General features: G+C 44.8%; 1 protein-coding gene across 6 annotated transcripts in view; it reads right to left on the bottom strand.

Moving 5' to 3' along the window:
• The window catches only part of LARGE1 (LARGE xylosyl- and glucuronyltransferase 1), a 458,303-nt gene that overhangs the window by 123,705 nt on the left and 308,851 nt on the right, over positions 1-25,747 (bottom strand). For all 6 annotated transcript variants that reach the window (XM_055574698.1, XM_055574701.1, XM_055574705.1 and 3 more), the window contains one exon: positions 10,289-10,393. In XM_055574698.1, the coding sequence (XP_055430673.1) occupies positions 10,289-10,393 (105 nt within the window). The remainder of the gene's footprint in view (positions 1-10,288; positions 10,394-25,747) is intronic.

Raw genomic sequence — 25,747 nt, 5'->3', positions numbered from 1 at the left:
CCAGCCTGTAAGATCTTGGATTCATGATCCTCAATGGTGACAGAGAACTCCTTTCCAAGACAGGCTGGCGCAATGAAGAGTATATCTGCATCCCACTTGGGCCCCACTGGACATTTATGTTACACTTGTGTATAATCGCTGTAACTATCTGAGCCTGAAACTGTTAATACTACTACTTACAAAACACAGTGTTTTTTTTTTGGGGGGGGGGGTGGGGGGCGCATCATTTAATAGACACTGAACTTGGAATACAAATCAAGAAAATATGGTACTTCCTGCTCTCTGAAGAGTCATTTGATACTTTGGAAAACTTGTCACAAATGGCAAACCCCACTCAAGGAACCTGGATCACCAGTCTCCCATTAGAACCATCTTGCTTTGCAGTCATGCTGAAGACAACTCTATTCCAAATGTAGAAGCATTTAGTACTTCATTATGTACTTTGTAGCCAAGCCTGAACAATTACACGTTGCAGTCAATATTATTTTATAGTAAATTAATTTCCTTTTTGTCTTTATATCATAGCTAGGGCATTGTATTGATTTTATTGAAATTACACTTGTAGACAGTGTAATATAGGCAATCTTTGAATTTTATTCCAGGATTGTAAAAGAGGTGCTCAAAATATGTGTCACAAAAACAGGGCAAGACCATGGGCTGAATGAAAAGAAGCCATTTTCATTATTTTTTTGATGGACCCTAAGTTAAGAACTAAAATGAAGCCAAATAAAAAACACAAGGATTTAAGTTCTTATCAGTTTCTCCAGGTTAGGGCCTAAAAAGTGACACCTTAAACAGGCATGTTAAATGATTCAGAAAAGTGTGCGAAAGTGTACAGGTGGAGCTGTGAGCCTCCGATAGTCTGATAAGAGCCAGAACATGCCATCAGAATTAGAATGTCACCCTCAAGCAGAGAAATCGGGCTATGGAGAGGTGACCTACCAATCAAGATTAAAGCCCTCTCACACCCCATTCTTTCAAATGGAAAGTTCTAGAGGGCTGTTGTCTGATGACTATTTCAGATATGCAACTGCACACATGTTGTTAAGAAGGTGCAATGTATACACTATTGATACTATGTATAAAATAGATAACCAATGAGAACCTACTATACAGCTCAGGGAATTCTACTCAGTGTTGTGTGGTGATCTAAAAGGGGAAGAAAATTAAAAAAATAGGGGATATATGCATATGATTCACTTTGCTATGTAGTAGAAAACAGCACAACATTGTAAATCAACTATTCTTCAATAAAAATTCATAAGAAAAGGTGTAATAATGGTGTCTATGTCCTTACAGTAGGAAAATGAATGAGATCCTATAGTATGAAAGAGAATAGACATTTCTACTAAGTGTGGTATCAGATGAATGGTTCCTAGAACAGCAAGCATCTTTCATAGGGACTATTCTACACACTCCATTTAAATACTTGTATGCCAAGGACTTGGGATACAGAGCTCAAAAAGTGATCATCTCTGTCCTGAGTTCATGTAAAGGTGGTTTTTCCCAAACCTGTTTCCATGTTTTTAGGATCAAGTAGGAGTGGGGAATGCTAGTGGGTTTAACAGCTTTACTTCTGGACTTCCCAGCGTTTCTAATATGCCAGCATGTAATCTGAATGTCCAAGGGAGGGGTAGAATATGCGGATTTCTCAACCTCTCCGTCCACAGTTTCTGAGCACATATTACCGTCTCCTGCAATATCTCCCAGAATTAGTCTAGAAAATGCCAGTCCAGGGTTACTGCAGGGCTGATGTTCAAATCTGAATCTCAACCAGGCTACAGGCTCAAGTCACACTGAATTTATTTGTAGATATGCAAACTCTCCTCTACTAGACAATCATTTTCTTGAAGGAAGGCTCTTGGTATCACACTTAAAAAATAATTTTCTGTCTCAAATAACAGGCATTCAGCATGTGCTGAATGAACAAGCTACATTTAAATCTGGTTTCTTTGGATGGAATTATTATAGACAGAAATCATCCAATCACAATATTGCTTTCCAGTATGAAGAGATCTTGGTTCCTGACCCAAGGAAGGCTCAGGGAAATGAAGACTTGCCTAGGGTTGTAGAATGCCCTGTATCAGAGGCCAGAGCAGAGGGTTGACCTACATCTCATACTGCCAGTCATCCCACTCAAAGTATCTCTTTCACGGTTATTTAGCAAGTTGTCAAATGTTGGTTTCCTTAATCACCACCATGAAATTTACCACGGTGTCCAACTTTGCCATCAATTACCTTTCCCTTACTTGTTCATGACCCAGTTTGATCCAAAATCAGAGGTGAGTCAGTCCTTGAATATCCCAATTTTGTTGTTCTGCAGATAAGGATTCCTAGAGAAATTCTTCCTCTCTCCCTAGAGAGCCAGGTCTCCATCTGCCTGTCTCTGGCCTAATTTGGAGACTGAAAGGAACAGGATGCAGTTTACTTTTAAATTGTTCCTTAAAGCACATCTTCTGGTTAATGTTATGCCCTTAATACAGAAGGACACGTCCTCTCTGTAAGCAATGTCTGGGATCCTGTGCAAACAAGCCTCCTATAAACTTGCCATTTTCTCTCAGCTGGCCTACCTTCCCCCACTCCTTCTCCAATCACCTGCTACTTTGAGTTGTCTTCCCCTTCTCTTTTTTGCTGGTGTTTGTTTTTAAGATACTCACTAACAGCATATGAACTGAAGTGGGTTGAATCTTTATGAGACTATCATCATCTTAGTTTTATTTGTTTTTAAAGTTCTGCAGACAGCTGAGTGCTGGGTGAATGACAGCTGCTTGCACAGAAGAGATGATGGATAGATAGAACAGTTGGGAGTGAAAACATCTCTGTGCAAGGATGTGGGAGTTCCCCTTTATTCCACCTGGGCAGCTGCGGCAAGGACCCTGTGCTGGTGTCTATCTTGTCATCCACAGCTGCTATGGTTTAGGGGCTCCCTTAATACAGAATTAACACATTATTGACTACAGACATTTGGTCATGACATATTGTCATCACCAGAGACATATTAATACATCTTTGTTACCTGAACGTTATTGACTGGAGACTTAGCAATACATTTTTAGAGAGTGATGCAATAAACATCACCATGGGAAGTTGTTAGAACTTAAAGTTGATCAAGAGTTCATTATACAGCTTAGGATTGTTATCATTCACATTTTGCTCCATTATGTTTTTGTTCCAATCTTGCATATATTATAAATGCAAAATTTTAAAAAATGGTCCATCATGAAATTTCGAGTGAAGAGGAAGTTTTAGGTGAATTTTATGCAGACATTTTCTCTTATTATCTGAGCAACACATATACTAGTGTCTCAGAAGATGATAGCTCTTCAGAATATAGTTCTGATTCAGAAGACGTGAATATTGGATCAACAATAAGACCAACAACTTTAGTGATTGATTCTGATACATTAAGTGAACATGAAACTCAGGGTGCTGGAGAACGCTTCTTAGCTTCTATAAAAGAGTGGGTTGAAGACATTTCACGAAAGTTAGAAGACTTTATAGGTATGTCAAGTGCAACTATTGACTATTATAACCCATTGTTAGTGAAATACCAGAATTAATTAGTTTTGGGGCAGCCAAAAGAAAAACTGCCAGCCATAGTCATTAGTGTCTACAAAAATCCCCTGGTCAGTAATGGGTTAAATCATAAATCGCTTCAATAATGAGGGAGGGGGCCAAATGGGAGAGGTAGGCAGAGCTTCCCTCCTATTTTAGGGGCCTGTGGGTTCTGTGCAGCTGACTGGGAAAGGGAAACAAAGAGGAAGGGGATCTGGCTGGCTCTTCGAAGGTGAATGTCTACCATAGAAGATAATTCTAGGAACTAACAAAGACAACACATGGTAATGGTGCTCTGTAGGATGCCTGGTGAACACAGCTGAATCTGATCAACATGGCTGAACCCTGAATTCCTTGAAAACAGGTACTCGGCTAGGCTACAGTCAAGAAGAGAAAGAAAAACAACCAAGTTCCAAAATCACTTGGATTTGCCAGCCCTGCCTGGAGCTATATCATCACCTCAGAGCCTCTCTGATGGCTCTGGGTAGGACTATCATTCTCAGATCACTGACAAGGATCTCAAGGCTTGGAGAGCCTGAAAGTGAAAGTGGAAGTCACTTAGTCCTGTCCGACTCTTTGCGACCCCATGGAATACTCCAGGCCAGAATACTGGAGTGGGTAGCCATTCCCTTCTCCAAGGGATCTTCCCAACCCAGGGATCGAACCTGAGCAGCTTTCCAAAGGCACAAAGCAAACAAGGTCAAGTCTTGAAGGCCCATCTTCAAACTCTAACATTTCATGCATTTTCTGGGGATTTTCCAAGCAGAACACAGCTGATACATAAAAATTGTCATTTTCTTCTAAAATAATATGAAAAAGTTAACCTTTTCTAGGCAGTGGAGAGATTAAAACCTGCAAGGTGACTATGTCATACTTGGGGAAAGGCAAAAAAAGGACTTTTTCTGACCCAAGGGCTTAGGAGACCTTAGCAAACCCTAGGTAATCAGTTAATCCCCATTTTTAAAGCAAGTGGTGGCTTCCCTGGTGGTAAAGTGGTTAAGAATTCACCTGTTAATACAGGGGACATAGGTTTGACCATGGCATCAGGTCCCATCACTTCATGGGAAATAGATGGAGAAACAGTGGAAACAGTATCAGACTTTATTTTTCTGGGCTCCAAAATCACTGCAGATGGTGACTGCAGCCATGAAATTAAAAGACGCTTACTCCTTGGAAGGAAAGTTATGACCAACCTAGATAGCATATTCAAAAGCAGAGACATTACTCTGCCAACGAAGGTCCATCTAGTCAAGGCTATGGTTTTTCCTGTGGTCATGTATGGATGTGAGAGTTGGACTGTGAAGAAGGCTGAGTGCCGAAGAATTGATGCTTTTGAACTGTGGTGTTGGAGAAGAGACTCTTGAGAGTCCCTTGGACTGCAAGGAGATCCAACCAGTCCATTCTGAAGGAGATCAGCCCTGGGATTTCTTTGGAAGGAATGATGCTAAAGCTGAAACTCCAGTACTTTGGCCACCTCATGCGAAGAGCTGACTCATTGGAAAAGACTCTGATGCTGGGAGGGATTGGGGGCAGGAGGAGAAGGGGACGACAGAGGATGAGATGGCTGGATGGCATCACTGGCTTGATGGAAGTGAGTCTGAGTGAACTCCAGGAGTTGGTGATGGACAGGGAGGCCTGGCGTGCTGCGGTTCATGGGGCCACAAAGAGTCGGACACGACTGAGTGACTGAACTGAACTGGGAGGTTCCCACATGCCTCGAGGTAACTAAGCCCCCGTGCCACAACTACTGAGCCTGCACACCTCGAGCCTGTGCTTTGCAACAAGAGAAGCCACCACAGTAAGAAGCCTGCACATGGCAACTAGAAAGCAGCTCCTGTTTACCAAAACTACAGAAAGCTCACGTGCAGCAACAAAGACCCAGTGCAGCCAAAAATAAGTAAATAAAATCTTTTAAAAAAAGATGTTAAAAAAAAAAAAACAAAGCAGGTGGATCTCATTCTCTAATGGAATAAGTGGTAGAAAAATACAACAGGCCACAGACTAAAAGCTGATTAGACAACTAACCTCATTAATATTCACACACTAGGTACTGTTGTTATTTATCCTATTTTACCAGGGAGAGAACTAAGGTTTAAGGAGGCAACTTGGCTAGGCTCCCAGAGACTAAGCAGCTGAATTCCAGCCTAACCCGAACCTGCCTCAGTTTCCCAGCACCAAGCTGAAGGCTCAGCACGGGGCTTGGCTGAAGACACCCTGTCTGGCTGCCTGAGATGCACTTGGATTCAGGGAGACAGGTTCCCTCGAGTGGAGTCCTCACAGTTTCCAAGAGAATCTAAATGACTGGCCTGGATGACTCATCCACTGATGTGTGGCACAATCCTCAGTCTTAAAATAACAAATCCCCGTCATGAAAGTCAATGCATTTTGATGTCCCATAAATCCTTTTCTAATGATCACTTGATGTCACTGGCTGATTTAAATGGACACATCACTTCTAACAGGGTTTTTCCCCATCTGCTCTGCCCTTTCAAAAGCAGCAAGAAGGGAAGGAACTCACTGTCTTGGCATACCAAGTAGGAGCTGGAGAGGGTTTAGGTACCTGTCTGTCTCCGAGCCTCACAGGCAGAGATAGACCGGGAGGAGCAGGAGGGGACATGCCATTTTGGTCATAATAAATTCCCCAGTGTGCTACATTTTTCTTTCCCCTTGCAAACCCAGATTGATGACCGGTGGTTTTTGTTTGATGCGGATAATCACGGCCCTGATCCTGTGCCCTGGAGGCACTATAGTTTATCTCCATGTGACATTTTCTATTATTCCATGCTGTGGAAGGCAGGGACTAAACACACACCGGGGTTTACCTGCGATGCCCCTTCACCCTTCAGAGAAGCATGGGTGTCTCCAGCTTTAAGAAAGCCTGGAGTGAAGGTGTTGAAATCCAGGCACAGGAGATCAACATGAGGTGATCATTCTCTGAGCAAAAAAAGCAGGGGAAGCCCTCTCTCACTGGCCCACTGTGGGTCTCTAAAGGGTCCAGCCTCAAATGCACTGAGAAAATCGTCCCTTGGAGGGGAAGGGGAAACAAGGTATCATGTTTAATCAGCGCAGATCCTTGCACCTTCTGCTCCAGAAACATCTTGGAGACTTTGTATAAGGTAGAACCCTGGGCTCCTCCAGACCTTTCAAGGTATAGAGTCTAGATCCCACATTTTTTAAAAACAGTATTATTCTGTTGTATTTTGTGATTTGTTGAATAAGATAACAAAAGCATCAAGAGTTCTTACATTATTGTTTGCCTAAAATATTGCAATGATTCCAAAGTCACAGAAAGAAATTATTTTCATGCTTTCTCTTCTTGATCAGATCAAATTTCTCTCCATGCATTGCTAACTTTGTAGTTAAGGTAGAGAAATGATTTAAACAATTTTGCAGTTCTCTTTCCTCACTTTGTATAACCTGCATGGTCCAGAAATTTCACATAAAAAGGTGCTTTACAAAGACCAAAGTCACTTCGTTCAGAACTTTCTAGCAGCTAAAATGATCTAATATGCTCATAGATTTAAGTAGTCAAATCTCACCTGTCCCCAGATCTTTGACACAGAGCCAGGTGACCAGCGGACAGTCCCAACTGAAAGTGATTTACTGAGACAGGGTTACCTTTTAAAAAAGGATTCTTGATTCTGAGGCCACTAAAATTCAAGCTAGGAAGGTTAGTGGTTAACAACAGGCTCCTTACTTATCAGACTCCAACCTTTAACTCTCTAAGCTTGAGTTTCCTAGTTATAAAATAGAGATGAGAATAGTTCCTGCCCCATGAGGTTAGTGTGAGGATCAGATGAGAGTAACACCTAGAACACACTGGGCACAGCACTTGGCCAGTACTTAGCTGGGATGCAGAGACATCGCCTTGCCCATTACCATAACAGAAACACCTCCACACCAGCTAATCAGAGCTGCTGATTTGAGCCCATTTTGGGGCCCCCTCCCTGAACCTGAAGAATTGATGCTTTTGAACTATGGTGTTGGAAAAGACTCCTGAGAGTCCTTTGGACAGCAAGGAGATCAAACCAGTCAATTCTAAAAGAAATCAAACTTGAACATTCATTGGAAGGACTGATGCTGAAGCTGAAGCTTCAATACTTTGGCCACCTGATGTGAAGCGCCAACTTACTAGAAAAAGACTCTGATGCTGGGAAGGATTAAAGACAGGAGGAGAAGAGGATGACAGAGGACAAGATGGCTGGATGGCATCACTGACTCAATGGACATGAGTTTGAGCAAACTCCGGGAGATGGTGAAGGACAGGGAAGCCTGGAGTGCTGCAGTCCATGGGATTGCAAAGAGTCGGACACAACTGAGCGACCGAACAACAACCACCCTGAACCTGGCCTCTCTCGGGGATGGCCAAAATCCCCCACCATTCCGTGACTCAAGGGTTAATGCCCTGTACAGCAGGGAAGTGCTGGAGGTTAAAATTCTTCAACTGCAACCCCTGCAGGTTGTGATGCCTGGTAGGTGTTACAGAGGAAAACGACATCCTGTGAGGCACACCTGGATCTTCTGGCAAATGTCAGCTAAGGAATGTCTCCCCACTCAGGGCGGCCTTCAATACAGGCATCCCTGACCTCTGGCTGCCCAGGACATTCAGCCTGGACCTTTCTTTCCTTGTCTTATTCCAGCTTTGACCCCACTCTGACCCGATCTCTGAATGTGCACATCTGGATGCTCAACTCTCATCCTTCATCCTGTGGCCACTGGGGTCTCATATTTGCATCTGACCCTCAGCACTCAAAGCTGACTGACTCTTCCCACTACAGACTCACCTGAGTCTCCAGGATCATCTACCACATATCACCTTCAGGGGGCACCACCTCCAGACCCCTGCCCTAACTCAGTAGAGCTGGTCTAGGTTCTGAGTCCCAGCCCTTCTTGGTCTGACCTATCTTACTGCTCTCCCTGAGCTCCAAGTTCTCATCCTGACCCACAACACAGGTCTTCACCCTTGAGAACTGGGTGTCAAAGCAAAGAGGATCTCCGGAGGCATTCTGAAGGTAGACAGTGGCAGGACCAGAGCCTAAAGAGGGGAGGTTACTCTAGTTTCCTTCTTAATAAGCTCCACAAGGTCATGGGCTATGTCTGGTACACTTGCACAGGGCCCAGCACACAGTAAGTGTTAGACAGACAGGAGGGGAACAAAGAATGAATGAATGAATGACATTACTAATAGAGACAAAGAAGAGACGAGACCCACGTGTGGGGTTAGCAGCAAGACAGAAAATGGATTTGATTTCTGACACAGGGTGTTTAGGGGCTATGCTCCTTTTAAGTACCAATTACCAAATATATCTGCCTTTTCTCCTTCCAGGCACACGGCTGTGTTACACTTGGCCACACCCATTGAAGGTGGGCACAACCACATGGCATCCTTTAGCCAATTTAATGTTGTTGGAAATGTCACTTCTTGGAAAAGACACATGCACCTCAGTGTTCGCTGCAGCATTATTTACAATAGCCAAAACATGAAAGCAACGTGAAAGTTCCTTGTTAGATGAAAGGATAAAGAAGATGTGGTATATACACATGATGGAATATTACTCAGCCACAAAAGGATGAAATAATACCACTTGTAGCAACATGAATGCAACTAGAGATGATCATACTAAGTGAAGGAAGCCATTCAGAGAAAGACAAGCATCATATGCATCACTTATATGTGGAATCTGAAAGAAAAAGGTACAAATGAACTTATATACAAAGCAGAAATAGACACATAGACATAGAAAACAAACTGATGGTTACCAAGGTGGAAAGGGGGAGGGATAAATTAGGAGTTTGAGATTAGCATATACATACTACTATATAAAAAATATATAGCCAGCAAGGACCTACTGTATAGCACAGGGAACTATATTCAATATTTTGTAAAAACCTATAAGGGAAAAGAATCTGAAAAAAAAATGTATTATAGCTGAATCACTGCCATACATCTGAAACTAACACATTATAAATCAACTATACTTCGAGTTAAAAAAAATTGCAAAAAAAAATTACGTCACTTTTAATCAGAAACTTTAAGAGTCAGTAAGACATCAGGGGACTTCCCCAGGGGTACAGTGACTAAGACTCTACACTCCCAATGCAGGGTGCTTGTTTTTGATTCCTAGTCAGGGAATTAAGGCCTTCCCAGGTGGCGCTAGTGGTAAAGAACTCTCCTGCCAATTCAGGAGATGTAAGAGATGTGGGTTCGATCCCTGGGTTGGGAAGATCCCCTGGAGGAGGAAATGGCACCCCACTCCAGTATTCTTGCCTGGAAAATTCCATGGACAGAGGAGCCTGGTGGGCTACAGTCCATGGGGTTGCAAAGAGTCAGACGTGACTGAAGTGACTTAGAGCCCACACACACACAGGGAACTAGATCCTACATGCTGCAACTATGACATGTTGTAGCCAAAAAAAAAAAAAAAAAAAATCAGCTACTTTCATCCCCATACAAAGACAATGAATCCTACAGGTGACACTCATAAAGATGCCAGCTGGATCAGGGACTGGAGGTCAGGAGAGAATGCCACCGACTGCCACGGCCCAGGAGCGACACTGTCTGTGGCTGCAGCCCTAAGCAAGAACCAGAGGGCCAACTCGAGTGCAGTCCACCGCCGAACTCAGGCAACCAGGTGGCTTCTCCATGCTTTGACTTACCTCCTTCCTGAGAAAGTCCTCACATCACATCGCACCCCACCCTCCAGTGCCCAGCATGCCACCCTCCCGAGTTTACCTGTGTTGTAGCCTCTTCCAAGGGCAGGCCAAGGACGGTGATTTTTCCACAGGTTTCCAAGGTACCAATCACTCTGGTTCTCTACCAGGCCCAGGACCTGCTGACCTGCAAAGTACAGAGAATGCAAAAGTCATAAAAGAAGCCGAGCCACGTGAGTACAGAACAGGGAACGGCAGCAAATCATTGTAATGCAGCTTTCGTTTATGAGGTACCGAGACCTGATGTAAGTGCTTAACTTCTATTAATGTATTTAATTCTCACACTTAGGCAGCCTAGCCATTTTCATCATCCCTATTTTATAGAAAAGAAATGGAGGTCACCCACAATAGCTAATTAACTTGCCCAAGGTCATTCATGGTTTCCCAGGTGCCACTAGCAGCAAAGAATTTGCCTGCCAATGCAGGAGATGTGGGTTTGCTCCCTGGGTCAGGAAGATCCCCTGCAGGAGTGCACAGCAACCCACTCCAGTATTCTTGCCTGGAGAATCCCATGGACAGAGGAGCCTGGCAGGGTACAGTCCATGGGGTCGAAAAGAGTCGGACAGGACTGAACTGACAGTATGCAAGGTCATTCAGTTAGTCTGTGATAAAGCCAGAATCCCCAATCATTCATCCATCCATCCATCCATCCATCCATCCCTTAACTCATGCAACATGTATTATTTACTGCTATACTCTTCTTTAAATGTTCCAGTTCTTTCTCAAGGTATATTAATGTACTGGCTTTCAGGGCATGATTTTCTCACTCAGAAAGGAAGAAAGGACGCTTGGCTAATGAGAAAGGATATCCCAGAGAAGAGCCTCCCTCTCACAGCATTTTGACTATCACATCCAGTTTGTCTTGTGTCAGCAAGGCAGGAGTGTTTTCTAGAGGAACAACTGCTTCTCTGTCCCCAGAGCTTGGCTCTGATGTTGGCGTTGCTTGTGAGTATAATGAGAATCACATAGGATCAAAGGTGAGTCATGTCTCTCAGGCAATTTCTTAGCAGCTTTAGCACCTCAGGTGAGTCCGCCACTCACCCCAACTTCCTTGTGTGTTAATGTTTCTGGACTCAGGTCTTCTAGGTGGGGCAGGTAGGCATCAGAATCAACTGTCTTCTCTGAGACAACCCTATCCTGCCACGTGCAGAAGCCATTCCTCCATGCAACTATGATCAACAGCTTTTATAGACTAAGAAACTGTGGGCTCACATGGGATCATGATTTGCACAAGTAGCAGCGGAGCCAAGATATGCATCCATAGTCGTCTGACATCCGGATTCTTTCCACTGTCAGTGCATTCTCGCTTACCTTTAGGACAAATGTTTGAGGTAGAAATGATGAATCTACATTCTATAGGATGAGAAACTGAGACTCAGAAAGTTTAAATAACTTGCTAAAGGTCACAGGAGATGAACAGGCACTGTCTGTCACAGCTAACCAATGCCTTCTGGAGCTAAAATTCTTATATTGTTGGCCAGTCTGAGAAATAAAGCCGTTTCTGACCAAATGAAAGCCCAGCAGCATGTGAAGAAAACACAGTGGTTCTCTGAGAATACCATGCTGGGTGAAATAAAACCTCCTTGGTGTGATGACAGCTCCTTGAAATGATGGTGTGTGGGTTTGGTGTAATTTACTTGATCAATTTATCGAGCTCCCATCTAAATCATCACCCCAGCACAAATACATAAATTAGAGGCATAGGAAAAATACTACCACCCACTTTGTCATTGTATATGATCATATCCAATACGTGTAGAATCCCTCAGAAAAACAGATCACCGATTCAGCGAGTGCAAGAGCCAATCAATTTCACACGCAACAAGCTTGGGACGTTTGTGTAAAACAGAACTGAAAGGCGCGGTGCCCTCAGTTAAGCAAGCTGCGTGCCGAGTCCCGACGCTGTGACCTTGTTAGAGAGCCTACTAAATAACCTCGCTCTGAGGTCAGAATGCAAAGGGGATATGGGGTCCTTGGGGGAGCTTGTTCATCATTACTAATGACCCTAGTAGGCACCATCATGGCTTTTTTGGTACGATGAAGGAAGAGTGTCACCTGCTCAGAAATGACAAAAAGGGAATGAGGTTTCATTGAATCTAGGATGGCCATCTGAATTTCACAAAAGACAATCTTCAGCTATCTGAAAGTCCAAATTCCACTTTCTGGAATTCCATGAACTGTATTCTGCCTCAATCTACTTCTGCAGGTGAATTCTCTAATAGCCCACCTGCCAACCCCCAACAGTATTCCTTTCAGGCTCATCTCTAGCAAGAAGATGCCTGTGATGGGGGACATTTCTACCTAACACTTCTGGGTATTTCTGCCATCTGCTGACTTACGTCCTGCCAAGGACACAGTGGATGATATTCACATACACATCTCATCTGTAAATGTCCATCTCTCCATTTGACCAAGGGCAAGGACTGTGTAATAGCTAACACACTAACGCATTAATAAATGTCTGCTAAATAAATGATGTCTGATACATAAATCTCTCCTGATTGGAGACCACTTATGTTAGTATATTAGCGTCCCCACATTTCTGACACTGCAAAGCATTTCATCCTTTCTCCATTTGCCAAAATCAACACATTCTCCCACTCGGCTCTGGGAACCCTGGCGTTATCCTTAGCTGCGTGGAAAACTGCCAACATGGGGTGACAGCTCCTGAAGCATTTTTTATATGAGTTGCTCTACTGGAGTCTTCAACTGAAGGTCTTCATCTCCAGAGAAGGAGTAATTTGCATTGTTAACCTTAAAACATGTGATCTCAAAGAATAACATCCAAGTGCTCCTTCTATCGCTTTGCACCTGGGCTGCATTTCTTATCATGGTGGCATACAGCCCTTTCACGTTACGCCAGTCCTCTTCAAGGTGGAGAAAACAAAATCCTTAATTAGCAACATGATCGTTAGAATTTTAATATCCACTGGTTGGGAAGGCAAAATAATAAACAGCTACTAAGACTTCATTTTGCTTTTTTAGATGAATTCATTAGCTGCTCTGTCAATGAGTAAATTGATAGCTGGGCTTTGCCAGTGGGTTTGGGAACACCCTGGGCGGACTGCTTGGTGCCTTCACCCCTGCAGAAATCTGTGTCAGTGGATACGGAATCACCTGTAGCAGTGTAGCCAGAGGGCAAGACTGGAGCCAGGCATCCTGGTTCCAATTTCTAGCCCTGCCACGTTTCAGCTGTGCAGCTTGGAGAAAATTACTTAACCTCTCTCTGCCCTAATATCTAACTATTGTGACTTCACGGGTTTAAATGACTTCACATAGGTTAAGGGCTAACCACAGGGGCTGGGCCATGTGAAACACCATGTAAGTAATGTAACAGCTCTTTTGAAATACCATCATTCAAGCTCATCTGTCAGCTTCTGAAAGACAGCAAGCCCATCCACATGGTTTTCTTTTTGGAAGTCAGCTAGCACTTTGTCTCTAGAACAAAGTCTTTCAAGAATATTATTTTTTTAAGATTTTTTTTTTTTTGACATGGACCATTTTTCAAGTCTTTGTTGACTTTGTTACAATATTGCTTCTGTTGTTTATTTCTGACTTTTTGGCCATGAGGCATCCGGGATCTTAGCTCCCCAAAAAGGGACTGAACCCACACCCCCTGCATTGGAAGGCAAAGTCTTAGCCACTGGACTGCCAGGAAAGTCCCTAGAACTTTCTTTCTTTAAGTGTGGTCTGAGGACCAATTAGGGCTTCCCTGGTGGCTCAGATGGTAAAGAATCTGCCTGCAATGCAGGAAACCTGGGTTCAATCCCTGGGTTGGGAAGATCAAGAAACACCAGAGCTTCTTGTTAAAACAGATTTCTGGGCCTCAGCTGTGAAATTCATTGTGACTGGAAGGCTGCTTCCCATTTCTCATTAAGGGCATGTGGAAGGAATTACCTGCTCCCATGAGTTTCAGAGAGAACTGAGTTCAGGTAGCTCAGCCCCGCCCTCCCTCCTCCTAGCTCCCAGGAGCCAGCCTGCCAGCAGAGTGTAGCCTTGGATGAGTCTCACAGGGCAGGCCCCCTCTGAACCAGGCTGCAGTCGCCGCATGCTTCCTGTGACAAGCTGGGCCATTCCAGCTCTGGGGTTGGTATTCTGAATATCCACTGCTGTTGTCGTTCACTCACTCAGATATATCCGACTCTTTGTGACCCCATGGACTGCAGCACGCCAGGCTTCCCTGTCCTTCACTATCTCCCGGAGTTTGCTCAAATTCATGTCCACTGAGTTGATGATGCCATCCAACCCATCTCATCCTCTGATGGCCCTTCTGCCCTCAGTCTTTCCCAGCATCAGTGTCTTTTCCAATGAGTTGGCTCTTTGCATTAGGTGGCCAAAGTACTGGAGCTTCAACTTCAGCATTAGTCCTTCCAATGAATATTCAGGGTTGATTTCCTTTAGGAATGACTAATTTGATCTCTTTGCTGCCCAAGGGACTCTCAAGAGTCTTCTCAGCACCACAGTTCAAAAGCATCAATTCTTTGGTTCTCAGTTTTCTTTATGGTCCAAATCTCACGTCCTTACATGACTACTGGAAAAACCATAACTTTGACTATACGGACGTTTATCTGCAAAGTGAATATCCACTGTAGATGCACATTAAGTTAAATCCTCCAAACTTACTGTTATCAGCAAAATCAGGTGACATTTTGTTCTCATTTTTCTATTTTATCTCTAAGGTCTGGGAATGTGGGTATAATATTACATATTAATTACCTTGTCACCGGACACTCATCTAAATAAGAATTCTGGCCATTGAGTCTGGTAATATGCATTCAAAAATTCCCCAGGTAATTTGGATATATATTAAAATTTGAGAATTATTCATCAAGGTCTGGGGGCTCTGTTTCTGCTTTAGTCAATGGCAAGGTTCCCCTGAAGGGCCGCTAGCATACAATCAACTCATGTGGTGCATAAATCCAGTTCATCGACCAGCAGAGTCCAGCGGCCTCCTCTAGTGCTGCACTTCCTGAGTGCAGTAAAGTGGTGATGAAAGTGAATGACAGAGCCAGACTGCCTGGGCTCCAATCCTGGCTCCTTGCCCAGCTGATAGCTGTGTGACCTTTGACAAGTTACTTAATCTCTCTGTGCCTGTTTTTTTTTTTTCCCATTCATTTATAACACAGTGTGGACAAAAAGTACATACTTTAAACATTTTCTTTTCTCTAGGTACAAGTTAGGGCTTTCCAGGTGGCACTAGTGGTAAAGAACCTGACTGCCAATGCAGCAGACTCGAGAGACGTGGGTTCGATCCCTGGGTAGGGAAGATCCCCTGGAGAAGGGAATGGCAACACGCTCCACTATTCTCATCTGGGAAATCTCATGGACAGAGGAGCCTGGTGGGCTACAGTCCTTGGGGTTGCAAAGAGTCAGACACGACTAAGTGCACACACACAGGCACAAGTTAATTTGTGAAAATGAAGCTGTGTTCTTTGCTTATTCACAGATCGCCAGTAAACAATGTCCAGAAAACAGTAAAATGTTCAGTAGGTATCTACACTTAACATTATACCCAGAGTCCCCCAGCCCTATACTCTTCCCCCTCTACCTGGATTCAGGCATCTGTGGTCTCAGCCATTTCCTCTCTTCCTTAGCTGACACCACCCTTACTCTGCCTAGGCTTTGGTTAAGTTTAATACTGACTGAGGGTTTGCTTTGTGTCAGATACCACACAAAGTACTAAGGAATCAAAGACAAATGAAATACAGTCTGCACCCTAGAGGCAGTTAGAAGGAGAAAGATAAACAATTATGACTTAGCGAGATGCTTGCAATGACAGAAATGCTGATAAGTCAGAGGAGTGGAGGGCAGGGAGTAGTGGATTCTATGGGCAGGGTGGGTGAAGTCTACTTCCCATCTCCCCTGGAGCATCTACCACAGCCCCTGCCGAACCGCAGCCATACTTGCCCCTTCCACCCAACCTCCAAGCTCCCGGGCTTCCCCCAAAGCTTTTTGGATGACATCGCTGTCCTGTCACACCCTCCTAGACATCAGGTCCCCCCAGGTCCCCAGTGACAGCACATGTGAGACAGATTATCTTTCACAGCTTCGCCAATCCCAGCCCACCAGCCAGGCAGCATCTGCAGTCAGGGTCTGGTCTCTGGAGGTCAAGGTCTAAAGCCTTAATCTTGATGATGCAAACACATCCTGGGCTTGCCATTCCATTAAGAGGAAAAATCCCAGGGAATCCTCTCGGGAAGATGACTCGGGTGGCTGGTATGCCGCCTCCCTCAGCATCCCACACCGCCTGTCTCCTCTCCTTAGGAGTTATTATCATAAAACACCATGGCAAACAGAAAAGGCTTTGTCATTGTTTTCTGTGCCGGCCCTGTGGTTATGATTAAGTGCACTGTTTCCCGTCTTCCTTACTCCAGGCACAAGTTAACTTATGAAAATGAAGCTGTCTTCTTTGCTTATTCATACATCACCATGAACAGCCGGACAAGAGCAAACAAGCTTGCTATTCTGGTGGGGCCCTGGTGTTGGTGTCGCCAGCCAGCAGACGAATGGCTCCAGACTGGGAACTCCCCTGGCTCCCTCCTTCCACAGCTTGTGGCTCCAGGCAAGGCTCCTGCCATTCAGGAGGTGAGGGCCCAAGGGAGCAGGGCACGGTGATGCTTCCAGGTGGCACACTGGATGTGGCAAGGACAGGTGGGGCATTCACCCACCAGACATAAATTAGAAAGACAAAGGGTTTTAGAACGAGGCAAAACAGAGTTCTAGTTCCAGTTCTCTATGGCCTGACCAAGGCATAATTTCTCTGAGCCTCAAGTTCCTTATCAGTAAAAGGACAAGAATAGAATTCCCCCACTTGCCTCCAAAAATAAATGTGCAGATAAATAATATGCATAAATAAAGCACCCGGCCCTTGGCAGGTGCTCAACTAAAGGCATTTTTCGACTTCTCTTTTGTGATCGTCATTGTTCATGAAGTCTAGGTTTTCTGTTTGGAGCACTGACACTAGCTGCATAGGCAGGACTCTAGGAAATTTGGCCAACTGCTCCCCTACCTGCCGCCCTACTGGCCTCTTCCCCGCCCCACTGAAGCCTTTAACTTCTGTGACACTAGTCTCCGGGCTGTTTTCTTCCCTCTGAACGCTCCTTCCCTGCCTCCTTCAGGGGCTCCCCTCCCTCTGCCTCCCCTTCAAAGCTGGGCTCCCCAATGCCCATCCTCGGCCCCTCTCTTTGCTCTACATTTTATCCCTGGGTGATGGAATCTACTCCAATGGCTTCAAATACTACCAAGAGGAAGATAGTTACCCATCTCCATCTCAGACTGCTTTCCAGAGCTTCTTACTCTTAAATCCAACTACCTGCTCATGGCTTCATTTGGCTCTTTCACAGAGACCTTCAACTCAAACTGATCAAAATCAGATCCATAATTTTCTCTTCATAAACAACAGCCTGACTCCTGCCTATTCTGTTGGTTGGTAGCATCAAGACCCAACTTGTCACCAAAGCCAGGACCTTTGAGTCAACCAAGACACCCTGCCCCCCTCACCTCTCACATCACTGCTATAACCAGCTCCTACAGGTTTTATCTTTTATTTTTCAAACTCATCCCCTTCCTGGCTCCATCCTCATCACCTCTGTTTCCCTGACACCTTAGCAGATTCATACTTGGTCGCCTTTCCCTCAGGGAAGCCCCTTGCTACTCTATTGGGTTGGCCAAAAAGTTTGTTCGGGTTTTAGTATGCTGTTATGGAAAAACTCAAACGAACTTTTGGGTCAACCAAATATTTTGCTTTACTTGGCCACAGAAATATTTAGAAGTCAAATTTAATGATTTTGCTTTCTTGACTGAAAAAGTTAATGCTCCTGGGGCCTAGTATAGTGTGGATGGACAGATGAATGGATAAATGAAAAGTAAATGCTATCTGTTACCCATAATCCTAGCCTGGAACTGGTGGGCTCTATGTGAATGGAATGGAATTAGGTGGGCACTAGTTAACCTCTCCAGGTAAACACCAGGAGCAGTAGCTCTCGTCCTGATCATGGATGCTTCCAGGGCTCTCTTTCCTCACCCCCTGGGAAGCTCCTGGGTACACAGAGGGAGTCTGCCAATCACTGCTGCACACCAAACCAGCTGTGCTTAAGGCAGCAGGTGAATATGAAAACTGTCCTGAGTATCAGCAGAGAAAGTTAACAATGCACTTCCAACCTCTTACGTATTCTACTAAGCTATTTTAAAAGAGAAAGGCTTTAATAGCACCATTCCATGCATGTCTGAGTGCAGGATGGCTGTAATAAGGAAAATACAAGAGTATCACATTGTCATTTATTAAATATCTGAAAGAATCCTTCACAGCCACAGGTGTACCCCCCCCCCCCACTACTAGTGGGTGCTGAACAATAAAACATCTCCTGAGAAGACACGACACAAAAGGGGATTTAAACAACCCTGAAAGGGTTGAAAGGACTGTTTCTGAACTTGCAGGTTTCACAGCTCCAACTTCTTCCGTTCAGCTTCAGCTAAATGCACTCTTAGATCACAGAGGTTCACAGGGGCTGAGGAGGGCTTAGTAATTCCCCTTGAATCGCCTGCTCTGACAGATGAAGCCCACAGAAAGGGAGGGAGATGTTACGCCATCAACACAAGAGCTGGGACTCCACCACCAACTCTACACCACATGGTTTGTTTTTTCCCTATGTTTAAGCTTCTCCAACTTGGCCTCCTCTTCTTTCCTTGAATTATAATTCTCATCTGGTTCAAATTTCTAGCTCTTCTATGCCTGAATGGTAATCCTGGGCAAATTCTTAGCTTCTCAGGTTCTGCCTCTCTAAAATGGCAAAGGATTCTATTTCACGAGGGTGCACTGAGATCCTTAACCGGGTTTCTATACCCCACGTTTATGTCCTTGAGATGGAGTCCACATGCTCTAATTAAAAAGGTCCCATCGTCCATCCTTTTGTTTCCTTTGGGCTGCTTGTTGAAGCACCCCTGGCTCCAGTTTATACTTTGGTTCAGCAAACCCTGATTTCATTTGGACAAAAATACTTCACCCTTACTGACCTCTATAGCTGAGGGATAATCCCTTCTAAGAGCAATTAGAATCAGTGTCACTCTAGAAGGTAGAATTAGGCTGCATGAGTTAAGATTGAAGGAAGATAGATTTTGCTTCTTATAGGCCAGACTGTAAGTACCACTGGAGTTCGCCCAAACAGAAGTGAGCTGCATTTTCAGGGAGAAGCTTCTGGGCACTGGGACAGTTCTAGATGAGGCTGCATGATTGAACACCTACCTTGCAGGTGTTCATCACATCCCTACTGTGCACCAGGGACCCTGCCAACTGCTGTAGACACAGTGGAACATAACCTGCTGGGTTATGTGATCTCTACAAAAAGCTTCTCAAGCCTTTTGGCTGTGGTCTGCCAGGCCCTGCCCAAATCTTACTGAAGCAGATTCTCCCAGGGTGAGGCCAAGGAGTTTCTCTGCAAAGGACAGCGGCATGAATTCTGATGCAAAGCGGGCCTGGGGACCTTTGGGAGTGGGAGGTCACCCAGCAGGCAGGAGGTGGGAGAGGGCTCACCTACATTAAGCAGAACACTAGATTTGAGGACCTCGAAGCTCCCTTCCAACCTGGCCGTGAGATCTCTTTATTCTAGGCAAGCAAAGCCTTTCTCCTCATGCTGGACTGTCCTCCGACACGTTCTTCCTGTGCGTGTATGCACAGCTGAAGGCTGTGTTCCCAGGGCAGTCCCTGCTCCATTAGCACTTCGCCCAGGCACCAGACAATGTGCTTGTCTTGCATCATTTCAGAGTGCCTTACAATAAGCCAGTGAGGTGAGCACAGAAGGGAAATTGAGACTGAGAGGGAAAGTCATGTGTCAAAGACGTGTTGACTAAGGACCAGAGAGCTGGGGCTTGTGTTCAGGTCTCCTTGTTGCAAAAAACCCATGTTTTATAGCTACACTCATGGTTGGGAACCAGCTGTAAGGTATTCCTCTTCCCAGGGGAAGGGCTGCAGCTGGCACAGCTGTGGGCAAAAAGCTCCAAAGGACCTAGAGAAGATGGGAGAAAAGGCTGGTCAAGGAATATGTGATAAGCCCACTGTTTCTGCCCATGGTACCTCCTGGGACTACAGGCAGAGGTTAGGGTTAGGGGACTCTAAAGAGTCCTTTGGTCCCCATCAGGGCACTCTGAGTCTAATCTCTTTTATCGGTAATCCCAGGGTGCTGAGCTAAGAGCACATCCTACCCAGGAGCATCTAGGGAGAATAAAAAAGGCAGGGCTGAGACACAGAGAAGAGCCTGCAATCCAATAAAGGTCCAGATGACGATTTCGTCTGCCAAGTTACAAGGACAAGTTCCCCTCCCTCGAGTCAGTCCCAAGTGAGCCCACTTTAACTTAATTTATGGTTTGAAAACTCCTGCTCGATCTCAAATAATGATCTCTCTCTTCTTCCTTCCGTGATCTCTGGTCTTTGGAAACGGGAAAAATGAAAAAGGGACGTGGAGCCAGCCACTGGGCTCTCTTCCAAGGCTGCTTTTATCACACCGACTCCCAGGACACTCGGCTGCTGTCACCTCTCAGACGGGGCCTCAGCTGGGGCACAGAGCTGGCCTGAGTCCAGCTACCACTTCCATCCGTGAACTCCTTGGGTCAGTCTCTCTTTAAAAACACAGTGGGTTGGCATCTTTCAGATCCTTCACTCACAGACACTCCTTGAATCACTAATAAAAGGGCCTAGGAGAAACCCTCTAACTTTCCCCATTGGGGTTCCATAAGAAGTACTTGCTTGCAGGATTCAAAGGGCAACATTTAAAGTTCTGGCTTTTCCAGTTACTTACTGTACACAACCTGGGCCCAAACGACTCCACTTTTGAGCTTTAATTTTTATCATTTTGTTATTATTTTCATTTTACAAAATGGATGATGATAAAATTCACCTTTATGCCTTCATAAGGTTGTTTTAAGGGTGAAATGAAAGGTTGTAAACTACAAAATACTGCTCAACTTTAAGTCTTATCATTATGACCAAGCCTTTCTGAATCTTATGTAGCTATTACCTGATTTTTTTTCCTCGATAGCAGTGTTTCTGAAATTATAACATCATTATTCACTGGTATTCTATTTCTGCAAAATACAGATACTGAGCAAACTTTATTCTTTGACACACAGCCTAGCAGGTGGGAGTTATCCAGAGAGGCCCCTGTGTGTCTGAGAAGCACTCAGGAAGCTTGAGCACAAAAATCTCTCTATATTCTTAAGGCTGGTCCTTGGGCAGATTATCAAGCTGTAGTTATGCTCCTTCTGTGAAGAAGGACAGGCAGGAAATTCAAAACAGAGAAACTGAAAGGATAAAGGAGCATTGCCCATGGACCACTCTGTACAGGGTTAATGGAATATCCATATTTCAAAGATCTCTGTCTTCACCTTGAGGTAAGTAATTCATACATTCACCAAACAGTTAATGAATACACATCAGAGTCAAGCTGAGTTGCGTGGATGCAAAGATGGGTGGACCCTGAGATGGTTCCTCCCCTTGGTGGAGCTTACATCCTTATAGTGTGTATTAGGCTGCTGTAACAAAGTACCAGAGACTGGGTAGCTTAAACAGTGGATAATTAAGGCTCAGATGGTAAAGAATCTGCCTGCAATGAGGAAGACCTGGGTTCGATCCCTGGGTCAGGAAGATCCCATGGAGAAGGGAATGGCTACCCACTTCAGTATTCTTGCCTGGAGAATACCATGAAATGAACAGCCCAGCTGGCTTCAGTCCATGGGGCCGCAAAGAGTTGGACCATACTGAGTGACTAACACCTTCACAGTTCTGGAGGCTAGAAGTTTGAGATTGAGGTTTTGACAAGTTGTTTCTTCTGAGGTCTCTCTCCTGGGCCCACAAAAGGGTCATCTTCTCCCTGGGTCCTCGTGTGGTCATTCCTCTGTGGGTCTATGTCCTCATCCCCTCTTATAAGAACACTAATCAGATTAGATCAGGACCCACCCTAATGACCTCATTTCACCTACTGACTTCTCTCAAAACCCTAAGTTCAAATACAGTCACATCCTGAGACACTGGGGGTTAGGGTTTAAACAAGTCAACTTTGAGGGACATAATTCAGCCATTCCATAGATCAACGTCCCTTAACATTCACAGCTACAAAGGCGGAACTCTGACCCTGAAAGGGATGTGAGGGAGCAGTCCAGAGTAATGTCTAGGGTCTGGAAGAGGGGATGCCAGTCAGGAAATCACCTGAAGAAATAAGGATTAAACTGAGATCTGAAGGAGGATGTTCAGAGTGTAAAGACAAGAGGAACAGTGTGCTCTAAGACCTTGCAGGAGGAAGCTTGGCCGGGATGAGGGCTGTGGTGCCCCAGAAAGATGTTTGGTGTTTGTCCTTGGCTCCTGGCACAGAGCTCCTACAATCCTTGGAATTTCCTGAGTGATAAGAACATCTTTTGTTCTAATGAAGAAACCCTCAGCAGCTTTGGAATGGGGGCTGCTTGCCAGAAAAGCCATGCCTTGATTAGAAGCTTAGAACATTCAGCTCCACTCTCCCATCTCTGGGTGAAAGGTAGGTAGGGTAGAGAATGAGTTAATCGCCAATGGCCAGGGACTTCCCCGCTGGTCCTGTGGCTCAGACTCTGCATTCCTAATGCAGGGGGCCCAGGTTCCATTCCTGCCCAGGGAACTAGATCCCCCTTGCCACAACTAAGACCAAGTGTAGCCAAATAAGTAAATTAATTAATTTTAAAAATCACTGATGGTCAATGATCATCACTCATGCTTGCTGGATAGAACCTTCATACATGCCCCTAAATGACAGGCTGCAGAGAGCTTCTGAGTTGGTGATCACATGAAGGTTCTGAGAGGGTAGTGGGCCCACAGAGGGGATGCACCCTGCCCCCCATACCTTGCCTTGTGCGTGTCTTCCACGTGGCTATCTCTGAGTTGCATCCTTTATAGTTAACCAGTAACAGTAAATAATAGTAACATTGTTTCCCAGGTGCACTAGTGATAAAGAATCTGCCTGCCCAGGCAGGAGATGGGGGTTCGATCCCTGGGTCGGGAAGATCCCCCGGAGAAGGAAATGTCAACCCACTCCAGTATTCTTGTCTGAGAAATCCATGGACAGAGGAGTCTGCGGGCTATGGTCTATGGGGTCACAGAGAGTGAGATAACGGAGCACACAGGCCACAGTGTATATAAACTCTTTCCTGAGTTCTGTGAGTCATTCTAGAAAATTAGCAAACTTAACTGAGGAGAGGCAGCTTTGGAAACCCCCTGACTTTGGAGCCAAATTTGACAGACATGGGGGTAACCCAGGGACTTGATACTTACGACTGGTATCTGAAGTATAGGCAGTCTTGTGGGTCTGAGCCCTAAACCCATGAGATCTGTTGCTCACACCACTACCAGAATTGAAATAAACTGTAGGACACCCACTTGAGTTTTCAGAGAACTGGAGAAAAGTTTTCGGGCAAGAACACTCAATCACGCATGCATCCTCAGGAGTCAGTGTGGGGATAGAAGTAGAATAATAATAAAATAAAATAATGTAATCAGCCATAAAAAGGAACAAAGTACTGATACATGCTGCACCTTGGACGAACCTCAGACACATTACGCTCAATGAAAGCAGCCAGACACAAAAGGCCATATAGTCTATGATTCCTCTTTTAGGATGTATCCAGAAGAGGCAGATCCATAAAGATAGCAGATCAGTGGTTAGCAGAGGACAGGGGAGAGGGGATGTGGAGTGATTATTTGATGAGTACACAGTGCTTATCTGGGGTGATGAAAAAGTCCTGAAACTAGACAGAGGAGATCACCTCATAATGCTGTAAGTAACTAAGCAACACTGAACGGCACATTTAAAAAATGGCTATTTATAGGAAATCTTGTGAATTTCAACTTAATAAAAAAAAATGAGGATGATAGAGCTAGCATGGCAGGAACAACTGCAGTAGGCCAATAGTACTTTTACACAGTTTATCCTGTTGAATCTTCACTACAAAGGCTGGTGTGCCTGGGACGCCCTCACTCCTGACCCCAAGCCCCATCTCCCCAAGCTCTTCTCTTTTCCATTCCCGCCCTGCACCCTGGGTCATCTCCTCCAGGCCACTGCTTCAAATACCACCTATATGTCGATAACTTCAAAATTTATGTCTCTAGTCTGACCTCTATACTGAGTTCCAGAATCATAAATTCAACTGCCCACCTGATGCCTCTACTCTGGACAGCTAAAAGGCATCTCAGATTTAAAATCCCAAATTGAAATCTTGACTTTTCTCCTCTGCACTTGCTCTAACCAGTGTCACCCAGGTCAGGAAAGAGCTGCTCACTCTCTCCAGCTGCCCAGTTGCTTAGGCCAGAAACTATGGAGTCATTCTTTTCCCCTAAGCTTTACTGAAGTACAATAAAACTCAGTAAGTTCATCCATGTTAAGTAAGTGCAACTTTGACAAACGGTGGCAGTTGTGTACAGTTACGTAACCATCATCACCATCAGGATACAGAACTATTCCAGCAGCCTAAGTTTTTTTTTTATGGCCCTTTTGCAATTAATCCACTTCCCTGAAACTCAGCTCCAGGTAACCCCTGATCTCCTTCCTGTTACCACAGTTTAACCTTTCCTAGAATTGCACATAAAAAAGAATCACAAAATCACAGAGTGTGCAGTTTTGTGTGATTGACTCCCTGTACTCAGCATAATGTTTTTGAAATTCACCCAAGTTGTCACTTGTATTATTATCACATTCCTTTTCATTACTGAGTGGTCTTCCCAAGTATGGCGACAGACCATTTGGGTGGAATCAGGAGTTCTGTTTTTCCTAAGTTATGCCTGAGATCCAAACTGCAGATTTTGACCTTAAATGATATTTAAAAACATAAGCTCATGTATAGGAGAGGTTAGTGGAAAAGACGACCAAGGTGGAGGGCTACCCCTCCCCCCCCAAAGCTTAGCTGCTGTTGAGCAAAAGAGGAAGAGAAGCCAGAAAAGAAGTCTTCCTAAAAGAGGTCGTGCATGTCCCCCTCCTCCCCTAGTAAACAGCAGAAGGCCTCCACGCGGTGTTGTGTCAAGAGGAGCCAATGGGGATCTAAGGGTCGAGATTCTAGACAGCCCCTGTGTTAGATCTTTCTAGATCTGAAATCTGCCAACAAGCAGTTTTGACCCCAAAACTCATATTTACCACCATTTAATTATAGCTGCCCCCACCTTTCCTTCACAAGATGCTCTGTGAGATCCTGAGATCTGTAATAAGCATCAAGGTCTCTTTCTCTCTTCTGCTTCAGCTAGAAATACCTGGTACCCATGTGTCATGATGCACATTCTTCCAGGAGAGAAACCAGTGCTGGTCCTTCCCCCTAGAACAATGGGATGGCCAAGCCAGCCTACTTCTGAAGGAAAGCTGAGCCCCAAACCCATTTATCTTTGTCAACGACCTGAGGGCAGCTGCTCACGCAAGAAGTATGTGCCTCCCAAGTGCAGCGAGGCCTCTCTGTGTCGAGGGAAACTCCTGCATCCAAGAGGAGG

This window comes from Bubalus kerabau, chromosome 1 (assembly GCF_029407905.1).
Source record: "Bubalus kerabau isolate K-KA32 ecotype Philippines breed swamp buffalo chromosome 1, PCC_UOA_SB_1v2, whole genome shotgun sequence".
NCBI lineage: Eukaryota > Metazoa > Chordata > Mammalia > Artiodactyla > Bovidae > Bubalus > Bubalus kerabau.
The sequence above is the reverse complement of the archived record's forward strand: the minus strand, read 5'-3'. Positions and strand labels throughout refer to the sequence as shown.